Raw genomic sequence first — 19,170 nt, forward strand, 5'->3', positions numbered from 1 at the left:
TTAATAAACTGAAAAATACAGATATAATTCTGAATGACCAACTCGAGACAAACAGCTCCCCACTCCTCAACCTCTTCAGTTGAAGATTAAAAAGGCAAACACATTGTAAACTATATTACTTGAGAAAGGCACTCCGCCGAAACAGCTGTAGTCACTTAGATATAATAAATTTTGTGGAAGCATAGAAAACAAACGTTTTCAGTGTTTTATTGTTAGATAAGATCTAATTGTTTACGTTTAACTTTAATGTGTGTTTTCCATATGAGTTTTTCATCCAGATGCAATCCCAAGTATTTGACAACTGGCTTGATGGGAATCGGAGTATTATTTATAGAAACTTGAGGACATGTAGATTTTCTGGTTTTAAAAGTAATTTTTACTGATTTGCTGGCATTAACATTTATTTTTCATCGCTTGAGCCAGTTTTGTAATTGGTCTAAATTCTAAATGATTTTGAACTTTTTGTGATGCTACATTAGGGTCGACATCTACTGCCAAGATTCCCGTATCATCGGCAAAAGTAGCTAAGAAGGTACCTATCATTTCTGGTTGGAACGTCGGCTGTTAATATCAGATATAGAAATGGGCCGAGAACGCTACTCTGTGGTACGCCAGATTGGATGATGTGGTAATTTGAGAAGTTGTCTTCAATTTTGACTTGGAAATATCGGTCAGTAAGATATGATTTTAGAATAAAGTATAGTTGGTCTGTTAGGTGTAATTTCAGTTTATAGAGGAGACCTTGATGCCATACCCTATCAAATGCCTGTTGTATATCGAGAAACACTCCAGCACAAAACTTTTTCTCTTCAAGAGTTGTTTTAATTATATTTACTATTCTATGGCATTGTTGTATGGTTGAGTGTTCACGTCTAAATCCGAATTGGTGTTGTGGTATAATTTCGTTTATGGGGACAATTTGCTCGATTTTATGTAATAGTAGCAGTTCTAATACTTTCGACATTATTGGGACTAGGCTTATCGGGCGATATGAACTTGCTTGAGTTGTGGGTTTACCAGGTTTCGGAATCATAGTAACTTGAGCTAATTTCCATTGTATTGGAAAGTAGCGAAGACGTAGTCCTATTGTATATTACTGTTAATAACACCACTGCTTTTCTCGGTAGCTTCTGAAGTAATTCTCCTGTTATCAAATCATAGCCAGGAGCTTTCTGAGGATTTAGCGTTTTTATTTGTTGTCGAACCTCTGTCGGAGTAAATGTTGTCAGAGGAAGAGATAGTTGACATGGAGTTTCGAGGTACTTTTTTATATCGTCATCTTCATCGTCATTGTTTTCTGGTGCTGAGAATACAGTTGCAAGATGCTCTGCGAATACTGTGGTTTTTTCTTCATTTGTGCGGGCCCAGGTCATATCTGTTTTTCTTAAAGGTGAATTTGTTATTGTCGGTAAATTTTTTTGTAGCTTTCCATATAGAGTGGTCTTCACATGAGAGGTTCGAAACATAAAACTGGAAGGAGTCGTTTTTTTCCTCATGTAGTGCTCTATTTAGTCTATGACTTATCCTATTAAGATACGTTTTATTTAATGGATTTCTCGTTTGTTGCCATATGCGTCGAGCTCTTTTTTTTCTGCTATAAGTTCTCTTATATGGAGGGGAATATTATGGTTTTCTTGCACACTTCTTTGACGCTGCGGTGTTGCTTCCCACCCTACTGTTTGTAAAACTGTTGTTAAAATAGTCTACTGCTTCCTCTACCTCTTGGTTTTCTTTTATCCTAAAATCTAGTCTAATATTTTTATTTACAGAATTTTGGAAAATATCCCAGTTTGTCTTTGTTGACAGTTTGGGTGGTAATCTTCTCCATATTATGTGTGTGCTTAAAGTTATTATTATTGTGCTGTGGTCTGATGTTAAATCGAAGTTTGACTTTATTGCACTATGGAGGTCAGATATCCCTTTTGTGACAGCAAAATCTACCAAATCTGGGATTTTGTTGGGGTCCGTAGGCCAGTATGTGGGTTCTCCTGTTGATAAATATCTTAAGTTATTTTGTGGAATAGTATTCATTAATGCTCGGCCTTTAGGCGTGATTAATCTGGAACCCCATGTGGTGTGTTTGGCGTTCCAGTCTCCTGCTACTATGAATTTGGATCCAAGAGTTTGTATAAAATCATGATACTCTTCGCTTGAAATGGGATGTCTAGGTGGGCTGTAGATAGATGCTACACTGAGAGACGTATTTGTTTCAAGTTTAATGATTGCTGCTTAGATTTTTTCCGTGATATAAGGTTGGACTGCATAGTGTTTAATTTTTGATTTAATAATAACGGCAGAACCTGTATGTGCTCCTCCGTCTGGATGATTTGCGTAGTACACAGTATAGTAAGGTATCTTAGTAACCGTTCTCTCTGTGGCATGGCTTTCAGATATTAAGAGAATGTCTATATTATTCATTTTTAAAAATAAAGATATTTCTAGTATATGGTTTGAAATGCCATTAGCATTCCACGACGCAATTCGTAACGACTTTGTCATTATTTTGTTACTTTGTTAATGACTCTGGTTAACATGGTTAAAATCATGCTATTTTGGTTTAAGAGTTGAGAGAACATATTTTTGAATTCATTTAGGAAATTTGATAGTTGATCTGCTAATTCATTGTTATTTTTGTTGTCTTCATTTATGTTTCCAATGACAGCATCTCTATAACTCATCCTGTTGAAATTATGGCTATGATGTTGGGTAGGTATATTTAAATTGGGAGTATTGACAGGATTTTGAGTGGTGATTTGTTTTGATTTGTCATTATATTTTTTGCCATTATTATATTTATTTGTCATTATATTTTTTGCCATATTATTTGCCATTAGTAAAATACGCACTTGCATATTCAAATTTTTAGAATAGTTTTCAAATAGGTTTCGTTTCTGTAAAACCGGCGCTTTCTTAAAAACAGTTTTAAATCGATTTGCGGAATACCACAATTGCATGTACACTGATTGATATTAAAAAATAATCAGCATTATGTAGGTACTGATATAAAAATCAAATCAACTAGAAACTTTATTACGTTTTGACCTCAATCGACGTCTACATCCTTCAAGTATTTCCTTTTTCGGATTCAATCATGGAAAATATTATGAGTTCATGCAATATAACCTTAGCATTTAGTATTGTGTATGTCGAAGTAACATAATAATAAGTAAAGTAGGTAGTCATTGTCGCATTTCTATGTTATGAGAATGAGGAATATGATTTAAAGATGTATGTATACCAGACGTAACAATGTTTTATCGTCTTGTACTCATATTTAAAGCCGGGCACACACATGCGGTATTCTGCGAGTCCCGAACGAAAATCTACTATTTGGCAACTTGGAAGTTATCGCTTCCAAGTCTATAAAACACACGTATGTACAATCCTTGATTCATATCTAGACATCTTTACGATAGATCCTAGACCTTTGGAACAAGGGAGGCACTATTCGCACTTAACGTCCTGTTAGACCTCAAGAGATATAAGAATAATTTCAAACTTATACTATGGCCAAAAAGCAGTAGCGAGAATAGAATACATAACATTAGAACAAATAGGAATACAAAGAGGTGTTACACAAGGATGCATACTTTCACCAATATTATTTAATACGATATACTCGGAACACATATTAAGTAAGGCAATGGATGAACAAAACGTAGGTATTAAAATTATTGCCATAATCATAAATAACCTGAGATGCGCTGATCATACAGTTCTTTTAGCCGAATTTCCGAATCACATGAAAACCTACAGATACTGATTAATAAAGTGAACGCGGTAAGTGAAGAATATGGACTATCGCTCAACATAAGCAAGACAAAATATAATATGATAATAACAAAGACAAAACAATGACAACTCTCAAGAAATACGAATCAGAATCGAACAGGCCAGAAGCACATTTACAAGAATGAAGAGGCTTCTGTACTGTCGGGACTTAAATCTTGAGTTAAAAATACCACTGTTGAGGTGCTATATGCTATCCATATTATATTACAGGATGGCAGCGTGGACACTGAAGAAAATTGACGTGATGAGACTAGAGACATTCGAGATGTGAATGTGCCGAAGTGTGGATGTACTGAAAATTTTGTGGGTAGACAGAATAACCAACGTAGAGGTAATGAACCGTATGCATAAGGAAAGAGAAGTACATACTTCTCATAATTGAGAGAAGAAAACTGAGATATATGTGACATGTGATGAGAGGAGATAATTGTCTAATACTCCAGGTCATTATGCAAGGAAAATCCAGGAAAAAAGATCCGGAGTCATAACTAATGGCTGAAGAACCTTAGGGAATGGTTTGGATGTAGTATTATAACAACGAATTATTTAGAGCCGCAGTCTCAACAGTATCTGATGTCTCTGCCGCAGTCTCTGATGATTGCCAACCTTCGAAACGGAAACGGCACCTAGAGAAGAAGTCACTACCAAACTTGTCAGCAAACGCAAAAGCGTATCCAATCCTTACAAAATTCGCGAAGATTTATCTATCATCTCCTGGCAACAGTGTAAATAGTTAGAAGGCTGTTTTCAGAAAGAGGCATTATTTATGAACAAAGCGCAATCGTTTGCTATAAACAAATTATGTTGAAAAAAAAATGTTTTTATTCATCACAACTTACCATTGACGTATTTTAAGGGCTTATCTATATGCAGGCGGTTACGCCGCGATTTACCAGTTTAAACGCTGGTAAACTGGCGGTTGTATGTGTACGATGTTGAGCGGTTGCATTATTTGTTTCTACGTTCGTGTAATATATTTAGGCCTTGTTCATATAGGGCGGTTTGCCAACGTCGACGTCGCAATTTACCTGTTTTCCCTCTCTTTATTTTGGTGACTTCAAAGGCGGCATTAGGGTGAGATCAAGTAAAACGGGGAAAACAGGTAAATCACGGCGTCGCCGTTGGCAAACCGCCTGCATATAAACAAGCCCTAACAGAGATCTAAGTTGACATAGTTGCCAAAGAATAAAAAAATCCTGAATCCATTTTAAATCAAATAGATCACATAATTATTGCATACGTGGATTATACAACAAAACAAATTAATATTGAATGTAAATAAATAAAAACTTTAGAAATTATGCCAAAATGTCACCTTTGTTCGATTGCAGTTATAGTGTAATCCGAACGAGTGTGCTTTATAAAACGCTTTATATTCCACTTATACAAATTAAATAAAACAAGTTAGGGAATGTTTCTTTAAATGTACATTAATAGAAATCTTCAAATATTATTTCTACGCGTATGTAATAAAATATGTCTAATGGCTGTAATTCCAGTGTACCCGGCAAAATAATTCTAAAAAAAGAACACACCTACCGCCTAAATATTTCAGTTGGTATATCAGTCATACGAAGTCGGTATCATGTGACGTCACGGGCTATGACGCGGATGACGTACAACGGTAAGTATATTAGACGGAGTATGTGTTAACTTGAACCGCAGCGGTTGGGATTTTCAGGTAAACCGCAACGTCAACGTTACAAACCGCACTTAGATGTACGAGGCCTAAGTATTAAAGTAATCATTTGTGATTCCTTTTAGCCTTCTATCGTCCATGTTTCGACATAGGCCTCTCCCGAATCCTTCCATCGGTCTCTATCCTGAGCAACATATTTCCAATTTTGCAAGATTGTGATGTAGCCCGTTTTAGGGATTTTAAATATATTTTAAAGGATTTTACTGTTTTTTTTATTTCCAATTTGTTCCGGCTATTCTTTTAATTTCATCAGCCCAACTCATCTGTGGTCTTCCTCTTGGTCGTTTACTTTTGTAATGTACTTATTTCTTAATGTTGCCATTTAATCTACTTAAGTTGACAACTTTTGAACAGACGTATTTACAATAACGTGGGTTTTTGAAACGATTTAAAATGGTAATAACTATAATAATAATTGGTTATTATAAAAAGTGACATAGAATCGATCATTCTTAAAAATAAACAAACTAGACGCCCTTGAATGCAAACTGACCTAAGAAACTATAATACAATGTAGAACGGAATATCATTATATTAATACTAATCCTTGATTTATAAAAAAACAAATAAATTAACATATGCTATATTATTTCTTTTTGTATAATCAAATTTAACATAAAATTGAAACACCTACTACATCAGTTAGCTGCTAAAACCTTTTGAAAATCAATGTTTAGTTTATTTTACTATCTACTTAATTGATAAAAAGTAATCACAATGGTTTTAAATGTTCTAAAATTCTTGACGAATCTGGTGATGGTAGGGCGTCTCCATATTTTTCTTTCTCATCTTTCCAGAGAATCCTCTCCTTATTTATCGTCCATGTCTCTGCAGGCATAAGTTACTGCGAGTCTAATTACGGTTTTTGAAGTTATACTTCTTTAGGCGCGATTGGGAGTGAATTTTTATTATCCTGGGCTCATGCGCACACAGACAGTATGGAGTTCGTTGCTAAATCCAAAGAATATAAAATATACTCTAAATCTTTCAAGGTATGTATGTATCAGTTCAATAAATGTGTGGAAAGAAAATATTTTAGTGTTTTTAATAAATATATTTATTATAATTTTTGTGTCTTTGGATTTGTCTTGCTCGGGAGTATTATTAAAACATTTTTATACTTCACTTGATTAATTTGTCACCGTGATTGTAATTATGTCCGAGATGCGATGTACACAGATCCGTGGTAGCTTATTGGTAGAGATTCGACTAGAGACCGAGATGTCCCACGTTCAAATCCGGACGTGGGACCTTTTGTTTATTTCTGGTATTGTTTTAATAAAAATTTTTTGTAAGTGGTAAGTATTAAAATTATGTAGTTTAATATTTAAATAACATACAAATAAAAGTATATTTATTTCGTTGAAATCATATAATAGAAGTATAACTTCTGACGTGCGTACAAAGTACACACACATTCTTTTTTTATATACGGAGTTTGCCTACCCTTTTAAAACTATAGCTTTTCCCACTTACAGACCTCACACTAAAGTCTTCTTTTTTTCTGTCCTTCCCATCATTTGGTTTTGTTTTTGAGTTCCAATCCGAATTTCAATATTTTTTTCACAACTCTTCTTAATTCTCTCGCGGTTCTTGCTAGGATCGTTATATCGTCAGAAAATGCCAAGCAATGGTCAAAATGCTCATTTTTCATGATCGTTTCTTCCACCTTCAGGTTGCATTTTCTGATTACAATTTCTAACACTAGGTTGAATAATGTAGTGGATAAAGGATCTCCCTGTCTCAAGCCTTTTGCAACCGTAAATTGATCTGAAATGTGACCCTGCCAAGCAATTTCATAGATAGCGTTATTTAGAGTCATTTTAACTAGCCTGATCATTTTCTTTGGTATACCCAAATGTTCCTTTGCTCAATACATTTTGACTCTATCGACTCTATCATATTCATATCACTAAAAACTTAGGATACCAAATTATTAAAACCTGAAGAACATTCTCTGCCCTCTTTCATTCACTTTTCTATCAAAATATCATCATCATTCAACCCGGATCTATCCACTGCTGGATATAGGTCTCCCTCAGTATTTTCCATGTACAGTCGAACCCGCTTATTGGAATAGCCGTCGTGCCAAGAAAAAGTATTCCTATAACAGGGATATTCTAATAACCGATCATATAAGCCTAGTAAAAACGTTTTGGGACCTCAAATTTCTATTCCTTAAACCAAGATATTCCTTTAACCCAGCGTTTTCCAAATAGTGGGTCGCGACCCGGTACCGGGCCACGAAAGCAAAATGCCGGGTCGCCTCGCCGTTTCACATCTTGCTGTAAAGCCGCGCTCTGACTGACACCAGGCTTTTCCAGGCCAGGCTTTTCCGAGGATCAAAGCCGAAGCACCAGAATGTGTTTGGGTGCAATGTGTATCCCAGAGAGGAATTAGCTGTCAAAAAAATGCCACTGTTTTTAACCTAATCTATGCAAGAGTGTAAAATTTATAAACTTCATAAAATCTCGCCCACTGAACTCAAGATTATTCTCTGCTTTGGCTATCAAAAGGGAATGTTTTAAAAATACTTATTCAATTGAAAGAGCAAATTTCAATGTTCTTAGAACAACAGCCACCAACGGCTAGGGATGCAATATTTCAATTTAAATACAGTTTTCATGATGTCAATTGGGTAATCAAGGTAGCCTATCTTTGTCATATTCTTGACTTCTTGAACAATTTAAATATGACATTACAAGGTAGCAATATGGCTGTATTTAAAGGACAAGAAAAGGTGGAAGCTGCAACAAAAAAACTTAATTTGTGAACACGCCGTGCGGAAGCATGAAATTACAAAGCTAAGAGAACCGCAAAAAGAGTAAAACGTGAATTCATTGCCGGATGAGATTCCAGCGACTTTCAAGGAACATCTGCTTGGACTGGAGGCAAATCTGAAGAAAAATTCCCCCCTCCCCCATCCTCAGCAACAAAGCATGGATAAGGAATCCATTTACAATGGACGTAGAATCCGAGACTTCCGGATTTAGATATTGACTGATTTTTGGCTTTGTTTATAAAATATATATTTTTAAAACCGATAAACTTTCTAATTCCTTTTGTTACGATCTATTAGTGTGAGGTGTGAGTCAGGGTTTTCAACACTGGTTTTCCTCAAAAATAAATATAGGAACCGTTTGGAGGTTGAACCGGACCTGAGGATAAAATTAACATCTTTTCCTCCAAACTCGGAAGGTCTTATTTAACTAGAAACAACTGCATACTTCTCATTAATAAAGTATTTGAGTTTTATTTTGTTTTATTACATTTTTTTGAGCTAATGATTCTTTATTAAAATATAATAGAAAACTATAATAAATATTTAAATATGTTTTCTTGTACACACACACACCAGGGTACGCAAAACAATTAGTGGGTCACGAAAGATAAGAACAAAAATAACCGGGCCACGGAAAAATAAGTTTGGGAAACGCTGCTTTAACCGGTATTCTAATAAGCGGGTTTGGGACCTCAAATGTCTATTCCTTAAACCAAGATATTCCTTTAACGGGTATTCTAATAAGCGGGTTTGACTGTATTTCTGTTTTGTGCTGTTTGCATCCAATTTTTGTCGATCCGTTTTATGACATCAGACCATCTTGTTGGCTCTGCTTCGATTGGCTTTTTGTCTTGGTCTCCAGTGTATTATTCGTTGTGTGCACCTTTTACCCGACAAGCTATATGCCCCGTTCAGTTCCACTTAAGGCTCATAATTCTCATTCAATTGCAACCTTTCATCTTGTGTCGACAGAATATCTTGTAGGTCAATGACCAATACTCATTTTTGTTTATATTAAAGAAACACTTAACAGTACAACCCTTTGATCAGGTCATTGTGCTAGAGTTGAAATTTCAATACGTACTAAACACTGATAACCAATTTCCGTCTAATATTACTTCCTGCTAATCTACAAACTAAGATCTAAAACAAAGATTGGTATTTGTTTACTATTAGCTCTCATAAACCTAATGTATTATGACTTACTGTCATCTCTTTCAAGACCTCCTTAAAATTTGCTTTAACCCTTAACTACTGACGGGACGTGGATGTTTCAGGACGTAGACTCTGACATGCGGTATGTCATACCGTTGCCTATTCTCCTTTGTTTTCAATATGAATTTGTCTTATATCAATATATTTATTTTTTACATCAGCTTCCGAAAGATTCTTCATCCTGCTGTAGAATAAAATACTTTTCCAAATAAAATAAACTTTATTTTTTCAAGAAAATTATGAACGCATGCGTAATATGTATTAGGAAAATGGTGAAGGTTTGATGGTCAAAAAATTGAAGTATTGGCAACTCAAAAATAGCAAAAGTGCTTTCCACTTGAAGGTAGAACAACTGGATGAACTTTAAACAACTATAGAAACGTAAACACTGACCTGCGGTACGTGATACCGCAAGAAAACTTTACGTCAACGTAGATCAAAGACTAAACCATACTTAAACTGCTACAGCTGGGAGCGAGTACAATTATTAATTACACACCACTTGAAGGTACACAGATAGTGTTCTAGAAATTTTTTATAAAACACGTTTTACGTTTTACAACAAAATATTATATTTTCGGCAAGGCATGACGTAACGCATGTCAGTGATTAATGGATAAAAGTATTATAAGTTCTAAAGACAAACGTAAGCTTTTCGTGTTCTTTCACGTCATGTTCAAAAAGTTATGTCCTTACTATTACCTTTGATTGAATCTTACAATGAGTTTCAAATAATTGCATTGAAAATGCTTAATTTATGCTACGAGTAATATTAACACTCACTGTATGTATGTATATCTTATTCCATTTCACAGAACTTACTTGATCTGCTTGTCTGCAGCATTTTATTACTTTAATATATTATGTATGATAATGAATGATTTAAATTGTATAGATAAAACAATTAATGTGTTACCATATTAAATGAGAGTGAATACTGGTAGGGGAAAGCTAGAAAACGAGTAGGTATGGGAATAGTCGCTGGTCTTTGTCCCTACAGCCCTTCGAGGTTAAAGAGGAGAGTCTCTTTTAATATTTTCATGAACAAGTGTATGGGGTATATCTCGGCTGTTTCTCTTTAATAGGGTTTATAGTGTAATACATGTTTCAGGTTTTTCCACATGTTTTCATACAGGGCCAGTTTAAGCGTTTTTTATAGAGAGCAAAAATACCACTAGAATAGATAAAATATTACATATTATAAAATGTTTTAGATTTAGATAATTGCAAATTTTTACACTGCAACGATAGATAATCTTTAAGTTTATATTAGGCTTGTTTATATTATGAGGATCTCCCTAGCTAGATATGGTAAAACTATATTATAAAGGTAGAATAAAATCAAGAAAAGAAATGAAGACTGAAAATTGATAAGAGTTCCTTCTCTTACTAATATCTTTATCAACAAGAACTGAGTTCTGTAAACCATAGAAAAAAAGAGGTAAAATGCACGGAAAATATACAATCATGTGGGAGATATGTAGCACAGCTTTGTGTATCTAAAAATTTTTCAGAATTTCCATTAACAAAGACAACTTTCCAACGATATTCTACAGATTTATTACTTTTCTACAAAGATAAGGGAGCGTTCAAGTATTACATAACGCGATTTTTAAAGATTTTTGACCCCCCCTCCCCCCTACGTAACGCACTCTAATGGGTAACTATTGCGTAACGCAATTTTTGAAGATTTTTGACCCCCCCACCTGCGTTACATAATACTTGAACGGTCCCTAAGGGAGCGTTCAAGTATTACGTAACGCGATTTTTGAAGATTTTTGACCCCCCTCCCCCCTACGTAACGCAATCTAATGGGCGTTTAACTATTGCGTAACGCAATTTTTAAAGATTTTTGACCCCTCCACCTGCGTTACGTAATACTTGATCGGTCCCTAAGATAAAAAGCTTAGAAATTTCAATTAAACTTCGTTCACTCACGCTCAACTCAGTTTCATTTTGACAGATTCACGGTAGAAATCACTCAACACAAAAATTATTCCTACCTACTTCACACTATTAACCGCTTAAATAAACTTACTCTTTTATTTAAAAAGAAGAATTATTGGAAAAAGTGGGAGTGTATACCAAACTCATAAAATTTTCGGAATTATGTTCAGTTCAGGAAAATGTATAATTTCAGTTGATATAATTTAACATATTCTAGTAAATAATAATATAATTCGCGCTGTTTACATTAATATATACATAATATTATTGTTGTTTCGTTGTTAATTTACTCTTAATATTGGCTATGAGCACATGTGCTTGGTTGTATAGTAATTTTCAGCCACATCTAGTCTCAAAATGTATGTAACTAACTTCGCAGAAAATTACTAAAATTACTAGACAGTTGTGTGTGAGATTAGCGAACCGACTATAAAAATTTGAAATACAATGAGTTTAAATGTACATTATTACGGTGACAACTGATTGACAACTTTCGAAAATACACTATGGCAACAATAGGGTTTGTGGCCGCAGTGTTTAAATCTGATTGTGTTGCGGGGATTTAAAATTGAAGATAAAAATTGTTACATAAGTGATAAAAAGATAACTAAAAATTAGAAATCAATTTAGAATACTGTAAACCACCAACATAAATGAAGATTTTATATTTAAAAACACAGCTTTTACGCAAAATTTGGGATCTATTTTTAAGGAAGGTAAGTAAAAGGTATGCTTTCTGTCAAAATTTTATTTGTCAGAATTTTCAATCTGGTATTTGCAACAATAAGCTATTTTAATCAATTGTTATCGTATTACCTACTCTTGACAAATAATAATTAAATAATGCACTACCAATTATTTTTTAGTATAATTTTCAAAAAAGTTACCAACTCACAGCAGCTGTTTCGGTGGAAGCAAGCCTTCTCCAAGTGATTGTTTCAACATGTGCAATACTTTTTTGGTTTCCCTTGTACTTTTGGGCAAATTTAATTAGTATTCATTGGTACCACTGTACTATATTTTTTATTATATTTGTTTAATATTTTTTGGACTGCATTATTTTATGGGGAACTAATGAACGTTTTTTTTTTGTTTCAGACAATGTTCCAAAACTTGGCGAACTATTTATTAGGCTCCGTATTAAGCCAAGAACCTGGAGCAACAGCGGAAGGGGTCGAAGAAAACAGGGCGGTGAGGTTGAGGGCTGAAGACGAAGATGATTGGGTCCTTGTAGACAGGGACAGCGAAGGCAACTCAGATACCTCTTCGGTGGAAAGTCTCGATGATATCGACGAAGAAGATAACGTCATCGAGCGAGTTCTTACCCGAACGAGTTCAACGTCGTCGCTACCCTGCGGGTCCAACATGGAGGAATCCTGGTTCGTTACACCTCCTCCATGTTTTACCTCGGAAGGACCTATCCATATGGAAACCTCACCGTTGGAAAACCTCCTTATCGAACATCCCAGCATGAGTGTATACCATATACACCCAAGCAGAAGGCATTTCACCGTTACTGTTCCAGTAAGGCCCCCTTCTTCGGCTTCTAGATTAAGCGATGAAGAAGAGGATCTTGAAGTGGAGGAAGAGAACGTAGAAGGAGAAGCCGTAGCAGTGGTTAACAGGGTACCCAGATTGAATCGTCTGCAAGTTATGCAACAACAGGAGAGACAAAGGCATAAGAGCAAACGAGCTCAAAAGGTAAGGTAGTCAATAAATAACTATTATACAGTGTGTCACAGCCAAATTCAATAAATTAATTATTTCGTGAGTGAGCGATTTTGGAAATAAATTCCGAAACAGGTCGATCTCTATTTTTAAATTATGATTTTTTGGCATTTGTATCATTCTAGTGACGCCATCTGTCTGGGCGTGATGACGTAATCGATTATTTTTTAATGAGAAATGGGGGTCGTGTGCTAGCTCATTTGAAAGATAATTCAATTCTATATTCAGTAATATAAACATAAACACAATTATATATACAGGCTATCCACAGGGTGATTTATTTTAAAAATAGCTAATTCACGAAATAATGAATTTATTTCATATAGCTTTGACACTATTGACACACTGTATAGTATGTATTTCTTTTATTTAACATTCTTTTTTTGGGTATGTACCTAACCTTTTAACTTATTCTAAATCATTGGAAATCTGTGGGCGTGCGTAAGAAAAAGAAAAGAAAAATTAATTAAGTAAGATGTCGCACAGATAGTACAAAATCGAATTATTTGTCTCTCTTCAAAAGAGAAACAAATCGGACCAGAAGAACTACAGAGGAATTAATTTATTACACAAGACCAAAATTAACAATCGAAAGTGATAACAAATAAACTGAATGGAATTATAACACTAGCAGAAGAACAAGGTTTTAGGTCGCGAAGATCATGCACCGACGCTATTATATAGAATCAATAAACCGGCATATTTATGTTTCATGAACCTTAGAAGGCATTTGACAAGGTCAAATTAAAAAATAAAAAAATATATAGTAAATCCTTTATAAAAGGTATATATTTAAAATCCCTAAAAAGGGCTACATCACAATCACATAACTAGTTTTCGACTGGTTTACCAGTCATCATCAGTGCTTAGGTGAAGTTTACATGCTAACCACCAAGATATAGTTTAACAAAAATATGTGGGTCAAAGCCCTGTATAAGTGGTCCGTTAAGGAAACATCAGTTAAAAATGCCAATTAGAGCATGAATGTTTAAACTACTTTAAATTAATGCCCCAGGTAACATCTGAGCTGTGGTGTGACTAGATTACATGGTGAAAGTCTGGTAGCAGGACCACTTATACAGGGCTTTGACCCACATATTTTTGTTAAACTATAGCATGTAAACTTCACGTAAGCACTGATGATGACTGGTAAACCAGTCGAAAACTAGTTATGTGATTGTGATGTAGCCCTTTTTAGGGATTTTAAATATATACCTTTTATAAAGGATTTACTATTTTTTGTATTACATGGTATACAGCCAACTACAGGAAAACTTTTCCTTGTGGAAATTAAAAAATGTTATCCAATTGTTCGCAAGACAAGTGGATTCCAATTTCTGCCAGAACGACACTAAAAATGTAAAACTTAACCGATTTAAGCTGGCAATGGGAAAAGGCACGGGATTTCCCGAGTCCTCTACTTTTCAACCTGATCGTGGATGAAATAATAAAAAAGTATGAACGAAAAAAGAATATGTACATACCAAAGGGGAGAAAAACAAAAAATAATCTGCAATGCAGACAACGTAATCGTACTCCACCGTAGTGGACATATTTAAAACGTATTCTGTACCAAATTAATGTAATCGCCAGAAAATTTAACATGGTAATTTCTCCACAAAAGACAAAATGCATGGTAGCAAATCTACTAATGCGTACATTGGAGCTGGAGGGTATAGCTCTAAACGCATAGAGCAAACAGAGCCGCAGGATGCCTGAGTAAGAGACAAAAATAACCTCGACAAAAATGTCGAGGAAGAAATGAAAGGCAGAATTTACAAAACGAAATCAGACGAATAATGACAAATGCCGCTAAAACATGACCCAGCACGTAGAGGACAAAAAGATGAAAACCCTTAGGCTACGGCTCCACGGGCGAGAAATTGACGCTAGCAGTAGCCGTAAAACGAACTTAAGGTTCCGCGAAACGGATAAGGAATAGCCGAACTGAACCGACTACGCACAAGTCCTGTAGTTGGTTCAGTTCGGCTATTCCTCTTCCGTTGCGCGGAACCTTAAGTTCGCTTTACGGCTACTGCTAGCGTCAATTTCTCGCCCGTGGAGCCGTTCGCTTAGGAAAATCGGTGGTACGACACTATGGAACAATGCTAAAAGTACAGATATGCCACATAGCAGGTGGAGAACATAAAGGACTGAGTTAGATCGTTAGATATACAGGGTGTTTGGTAAAGAATGGGCCATAGCTTAACCTTGGATTCCTAAGCTTAAAATAGGTCGATTTAAGCTAACTTACCTTAGTACGAAAGTTGATAGTAACCGAAATACAGAGTGTCAAAGTTAAACTTTTATTTTATTTATTCTTGAATATTTCCTAACAGGCATGGGATAACAGCACGAAATTTGGTAAGCGGGGATTTTTTGGGATGAGAAATTTAAATTCGCCACCAAAACGATGTATTACTCAGAGGGCGCCACATACGTCTTTCAGCGCTCACTTAATACGTTCAATTTTTTTTATCCCCCATTCTACATACTTTTTGAATCAAAACTTATTCTCTTAATATTTTTTCTTAAAAAACGTATACTACATTCATTTAGCTAAACTCAACAGTTTTCGAGATAAACGCATTCTAAATCTGAGATGCAACATAATTTTTTGTATAATATCATTGTAGTTACACCCGAAAAATCAACTTGAAACCATAATAATTGTGCCAGTCCTCATATTTATGTAATTGCATCGCAAATTCCATTTGAAGAAATTTGCCGTACATTTTTGGAAATTTTGATGGTTTTAAGTTATTTTTCGGGAGTAACTACAATATTATGCAAAAAATGATGTTGCCTCGCAGATTTAAAATGCGTTTATCTCGAAAACGGTTGAGTTTAGCGAGATGAATGTAGTATGTACCTTTTTTAAGTAAAAATATCAAAAGAATAAAAGTTTTTATTCAAAAAGTATGTACTTTCATTTTTGGTGGAGAATTTACATTTCTTGTCCCAAAAACCCCTGCTTACCAAAAAATTCGTGTTATTATCCCATTCCTGTTAGGAACTATTCAAGAATAAATAAAATAAAAGTTTAACTTTGACACCCTGTATTTCGGTTATTATCAACTTTCGTACTAAGGTAAGTTAGCTTAAATCGACCTATTTTAAACTCAGGAATCTAAGGTTAAGCTATGGCCCATTCTTTACCAAACACCCTGTATATGATCAAATAAGCCGATTGACAACAAATACGAGTAGTAAGACGGCGATAGACGGTTCATCAATAGGAAAACGATCAGTGGGAAGACCACGAAAACGATGGAACGAAAACTTAATAGAATTCAAAAACAGTCATGTCTACACAAAAAGAAGAAGAAGAAGAGAATATATTATAAACCTTTGGAAAAAGTTTTGTGTATTAAAATCATTACAGTAAAAATGTTAGTAGAAGAAAAATAGGAAATTGGACACTAATATGAAATAAGTAACAAATAAATAATTTAAAATGTTCTTAGGGACTGTTATTATTAGAGAATTAGGTGCGTGAAAAGTAGAGCAAAACAAAACCGAATATAAGACAGATAAAAGTTAACACGTTTGTAAAAGAAAAATAGTTAATATCGGTGAAAAGAAGAACAAAATAAAAAATATAAATTTGTAACTAACAAAATCAAATTATAGTTGCCTAGATCGTATAAGTATGTAGAGTATGTAGAGGGATAGATTATTAATACGGGATTTTCTTCATTTTCAAAATATTAATTAAAATTTCATAATTAAAATATTGTAAGTACTGATTCTTATATTGCTCTTCTCTATTAGTTAATACCAAAGTTCAGTTGATGTTTAATATTAATAATGAAGTAATGAATAAAATACCAAGGTTCGTTGCCGAGGTCGGTGTTTAATCTACTAGTTTTATAATCTAAACGTTCATTTTTTTTCATAAATTTTTTTTAACAATTGTTACATAAAAGTATCATAGTCTAATCACTTTATACATTTAAGATGACGGAAAGTTTTGCAAAACCCGTTCTATTTTTGATAGTAGTCACCTCATAATGTAGTTAAGTTAAATAACGATATTATTTGTAACTAATATAAATGAGAATTTACTAATAGTAGGGGAGGCTTGGATGCTAAATTTGCAGTTACTAAAGCGTCATGGTGACCTATTGGGTTGTGAAGATTAGGCTATAAAACCAAAAAAATTAAGTTTTCCATTTTAGTGGAGATTTTCCATTTTTTAATTTAATTTTCCAAAAATCGTTTTTTTTTCGATTATTGCGCCATCTATCAACAATTTGAAAAAATGTTTTGAATAAGAATTGCTTAATTTTAAGTAAAGAATCCAAATCTGCAATAAAAAATGGGGGTTTTTATTTAAAATTTTAAAGTAACCCCCCACCCCACCTCCGTGGGGGTCTTGCTTGATCTCATTCGATAGGTTTTTGAAAAATATTGAACACATTTTTCAGTTTTAAGATATGCTTGCTTCAGTGGGCACTCAACCTCACCACTTTCTTAAGGGGCGCTACTTTTTTGGAATGAGCCTTCAACAGGCCCAGGCCGTATAAACCTGTGGTACAGAGAAACCCACTCTAAACTTTCCATGGACAATGTTGCATGAGTGACTTTCCAACAGTAAATTCCAACAAAATAATTTTAAATACGCAAAATATTTCTTGAATAATAATGATGATTATAATGCCATCAGTTTCAAGTATTCAACTTATTCGTCAGTTTCAGTCCTTGTCAAATACAACATCGGCCTCTTCTGAATCTTCGTCTATTATGGTTGCGTCCCTATTATCACATCCTAGGCCTGAGTAATTGCTGCATATGCTTGAGCAGTTTAACAACTCTTTCTGCATTCCCAGTTACGGATGCATTCGCTTTGCAAGTACATACACACTATGAGGGAAAGTAATGCCTCGGGATCTGCTACATGTACTGTTGTAATTGGTGTCAGGTGTTCGTTAATCTCCTTCCAACACCACTCGAGCGGGTTCTTCTTCTCATTCAGACATCGAAACGTCCACCTCTATACTGTACACACTTAAATAAAATTTGGAGAACCGAAGAGCTACCCAGAGAATGGACGCAAGGCTTAATTGTAAAAATTCCTAAGAAGGGCGACACATCCAAATGTGAAAATTGGAGGCCGATCACCTTGCTATGCACAACAAGCAAAATAATGACCCGAATCATGCTTGAAAGAATGAAGAAGGAATTTGATAAAGTTATAAGAGAAAACCAAGCTGGATTCCGGGCACGAAGATCCTGCATTGACCATATTTGTACGATGAGAACGATTATAGAGCAATCATTAGAGTGGCAGAATAAGCTATATGTGAACTTTATAGACTTCGAGAAAACGTTTGCTCGTGTAGATCGCAAAGCCTTATGGAAATTGCTAGAGAAATACGGAATGCCTTGCAAGTATATCAGAATTATAAAACTGTTCTACGAAGGGTCCACAGCACGCATAGTCCACGAAGGCAAGTTAACAGAACAAATAGATATTGATACAGGAGTAAGGCAAGGCTGTGTGCTCTCTCCAACCTTATTCCTGATAGTAATCGACTGGATCATGTCTAAGGCTACTAGTAATAAGACTGGAATAAAATGGAATGTTTTTAACCAACTTGAGGACTTGGAATTTGCAGATGACATATGCCTTTTAACAGAAAAAAGACAACACATGCAACGCAAAACTGAAAAAGTAGCAGAGACAGGGAAGAAGGTCGGACTTAACATAAACGTCAGAAAACTAAGATAATGAAAATAAATACACCAAGAGAAATGGGAATATCACTGGGAGGCACGGAATTAGAAACGGTAGAGAAATTTAACTACTTGGGCAGTATTCTGAACAACAAAGGAGGGACGGAGGAGGACGTAAAACGGAGAATAGGAATAGCTCAAAACGCATTCAATATGCTAAGGAAAATGTGGTCTTCACGTCAGATGACAAGTAAAACCAAGATAAGATTATTCAATAGCAACGTGAAGACTGTTATTATACGGAGCAGAAACTTGGAAAGTGTCAAGA

The 19,170-nt window shown here is 34.8% G+C and overlaps 1 protein-coding gene across 3 annotated transcripts in view; it reads left to right on the forward strand.

Annotated features, from left to right (window-relative positions):
- Window positions 1–19,170, forward strand: part of LOC126892370 (tumor protein p53-inducible nuclear protein 2) — a 412,338-nt gene that overhangs the window by 386,795 nt on the left and 6,373 nt on the right. For all 3 annotated transcript variants that reach the window (XM_050661895.1, XM_050661893.1, XM_050661894.1), the window contains one exon: window positions 12,534–13,136. In XM_050661895.1, coding sequence (XP_050517852.1) covers window positions 12,537–13,136 — 600 coding nt within the window. In that variant the 5' untranslated portion in view covers window positions 12,534–12,536. The remainder of the gene's footprint in view (window positions 1–12,533; window positions 13,137–19,170) is intronic.

The sequence above is a fragment of the Diabrotica virgifera genome, chromosome 9 (genome assembly GCF_917563875.1).
Source record: "Diabrotica virgifera virgifera chromosome 9, PGI_DIABVI_V3a".
Classification (NCBI taxonomy): Eukaryota; Metazoa; Arthropoda; class Insecta; order Coleoptera; family Chrysomelidae; genus Diabrotica; species Diabrotica virgifera.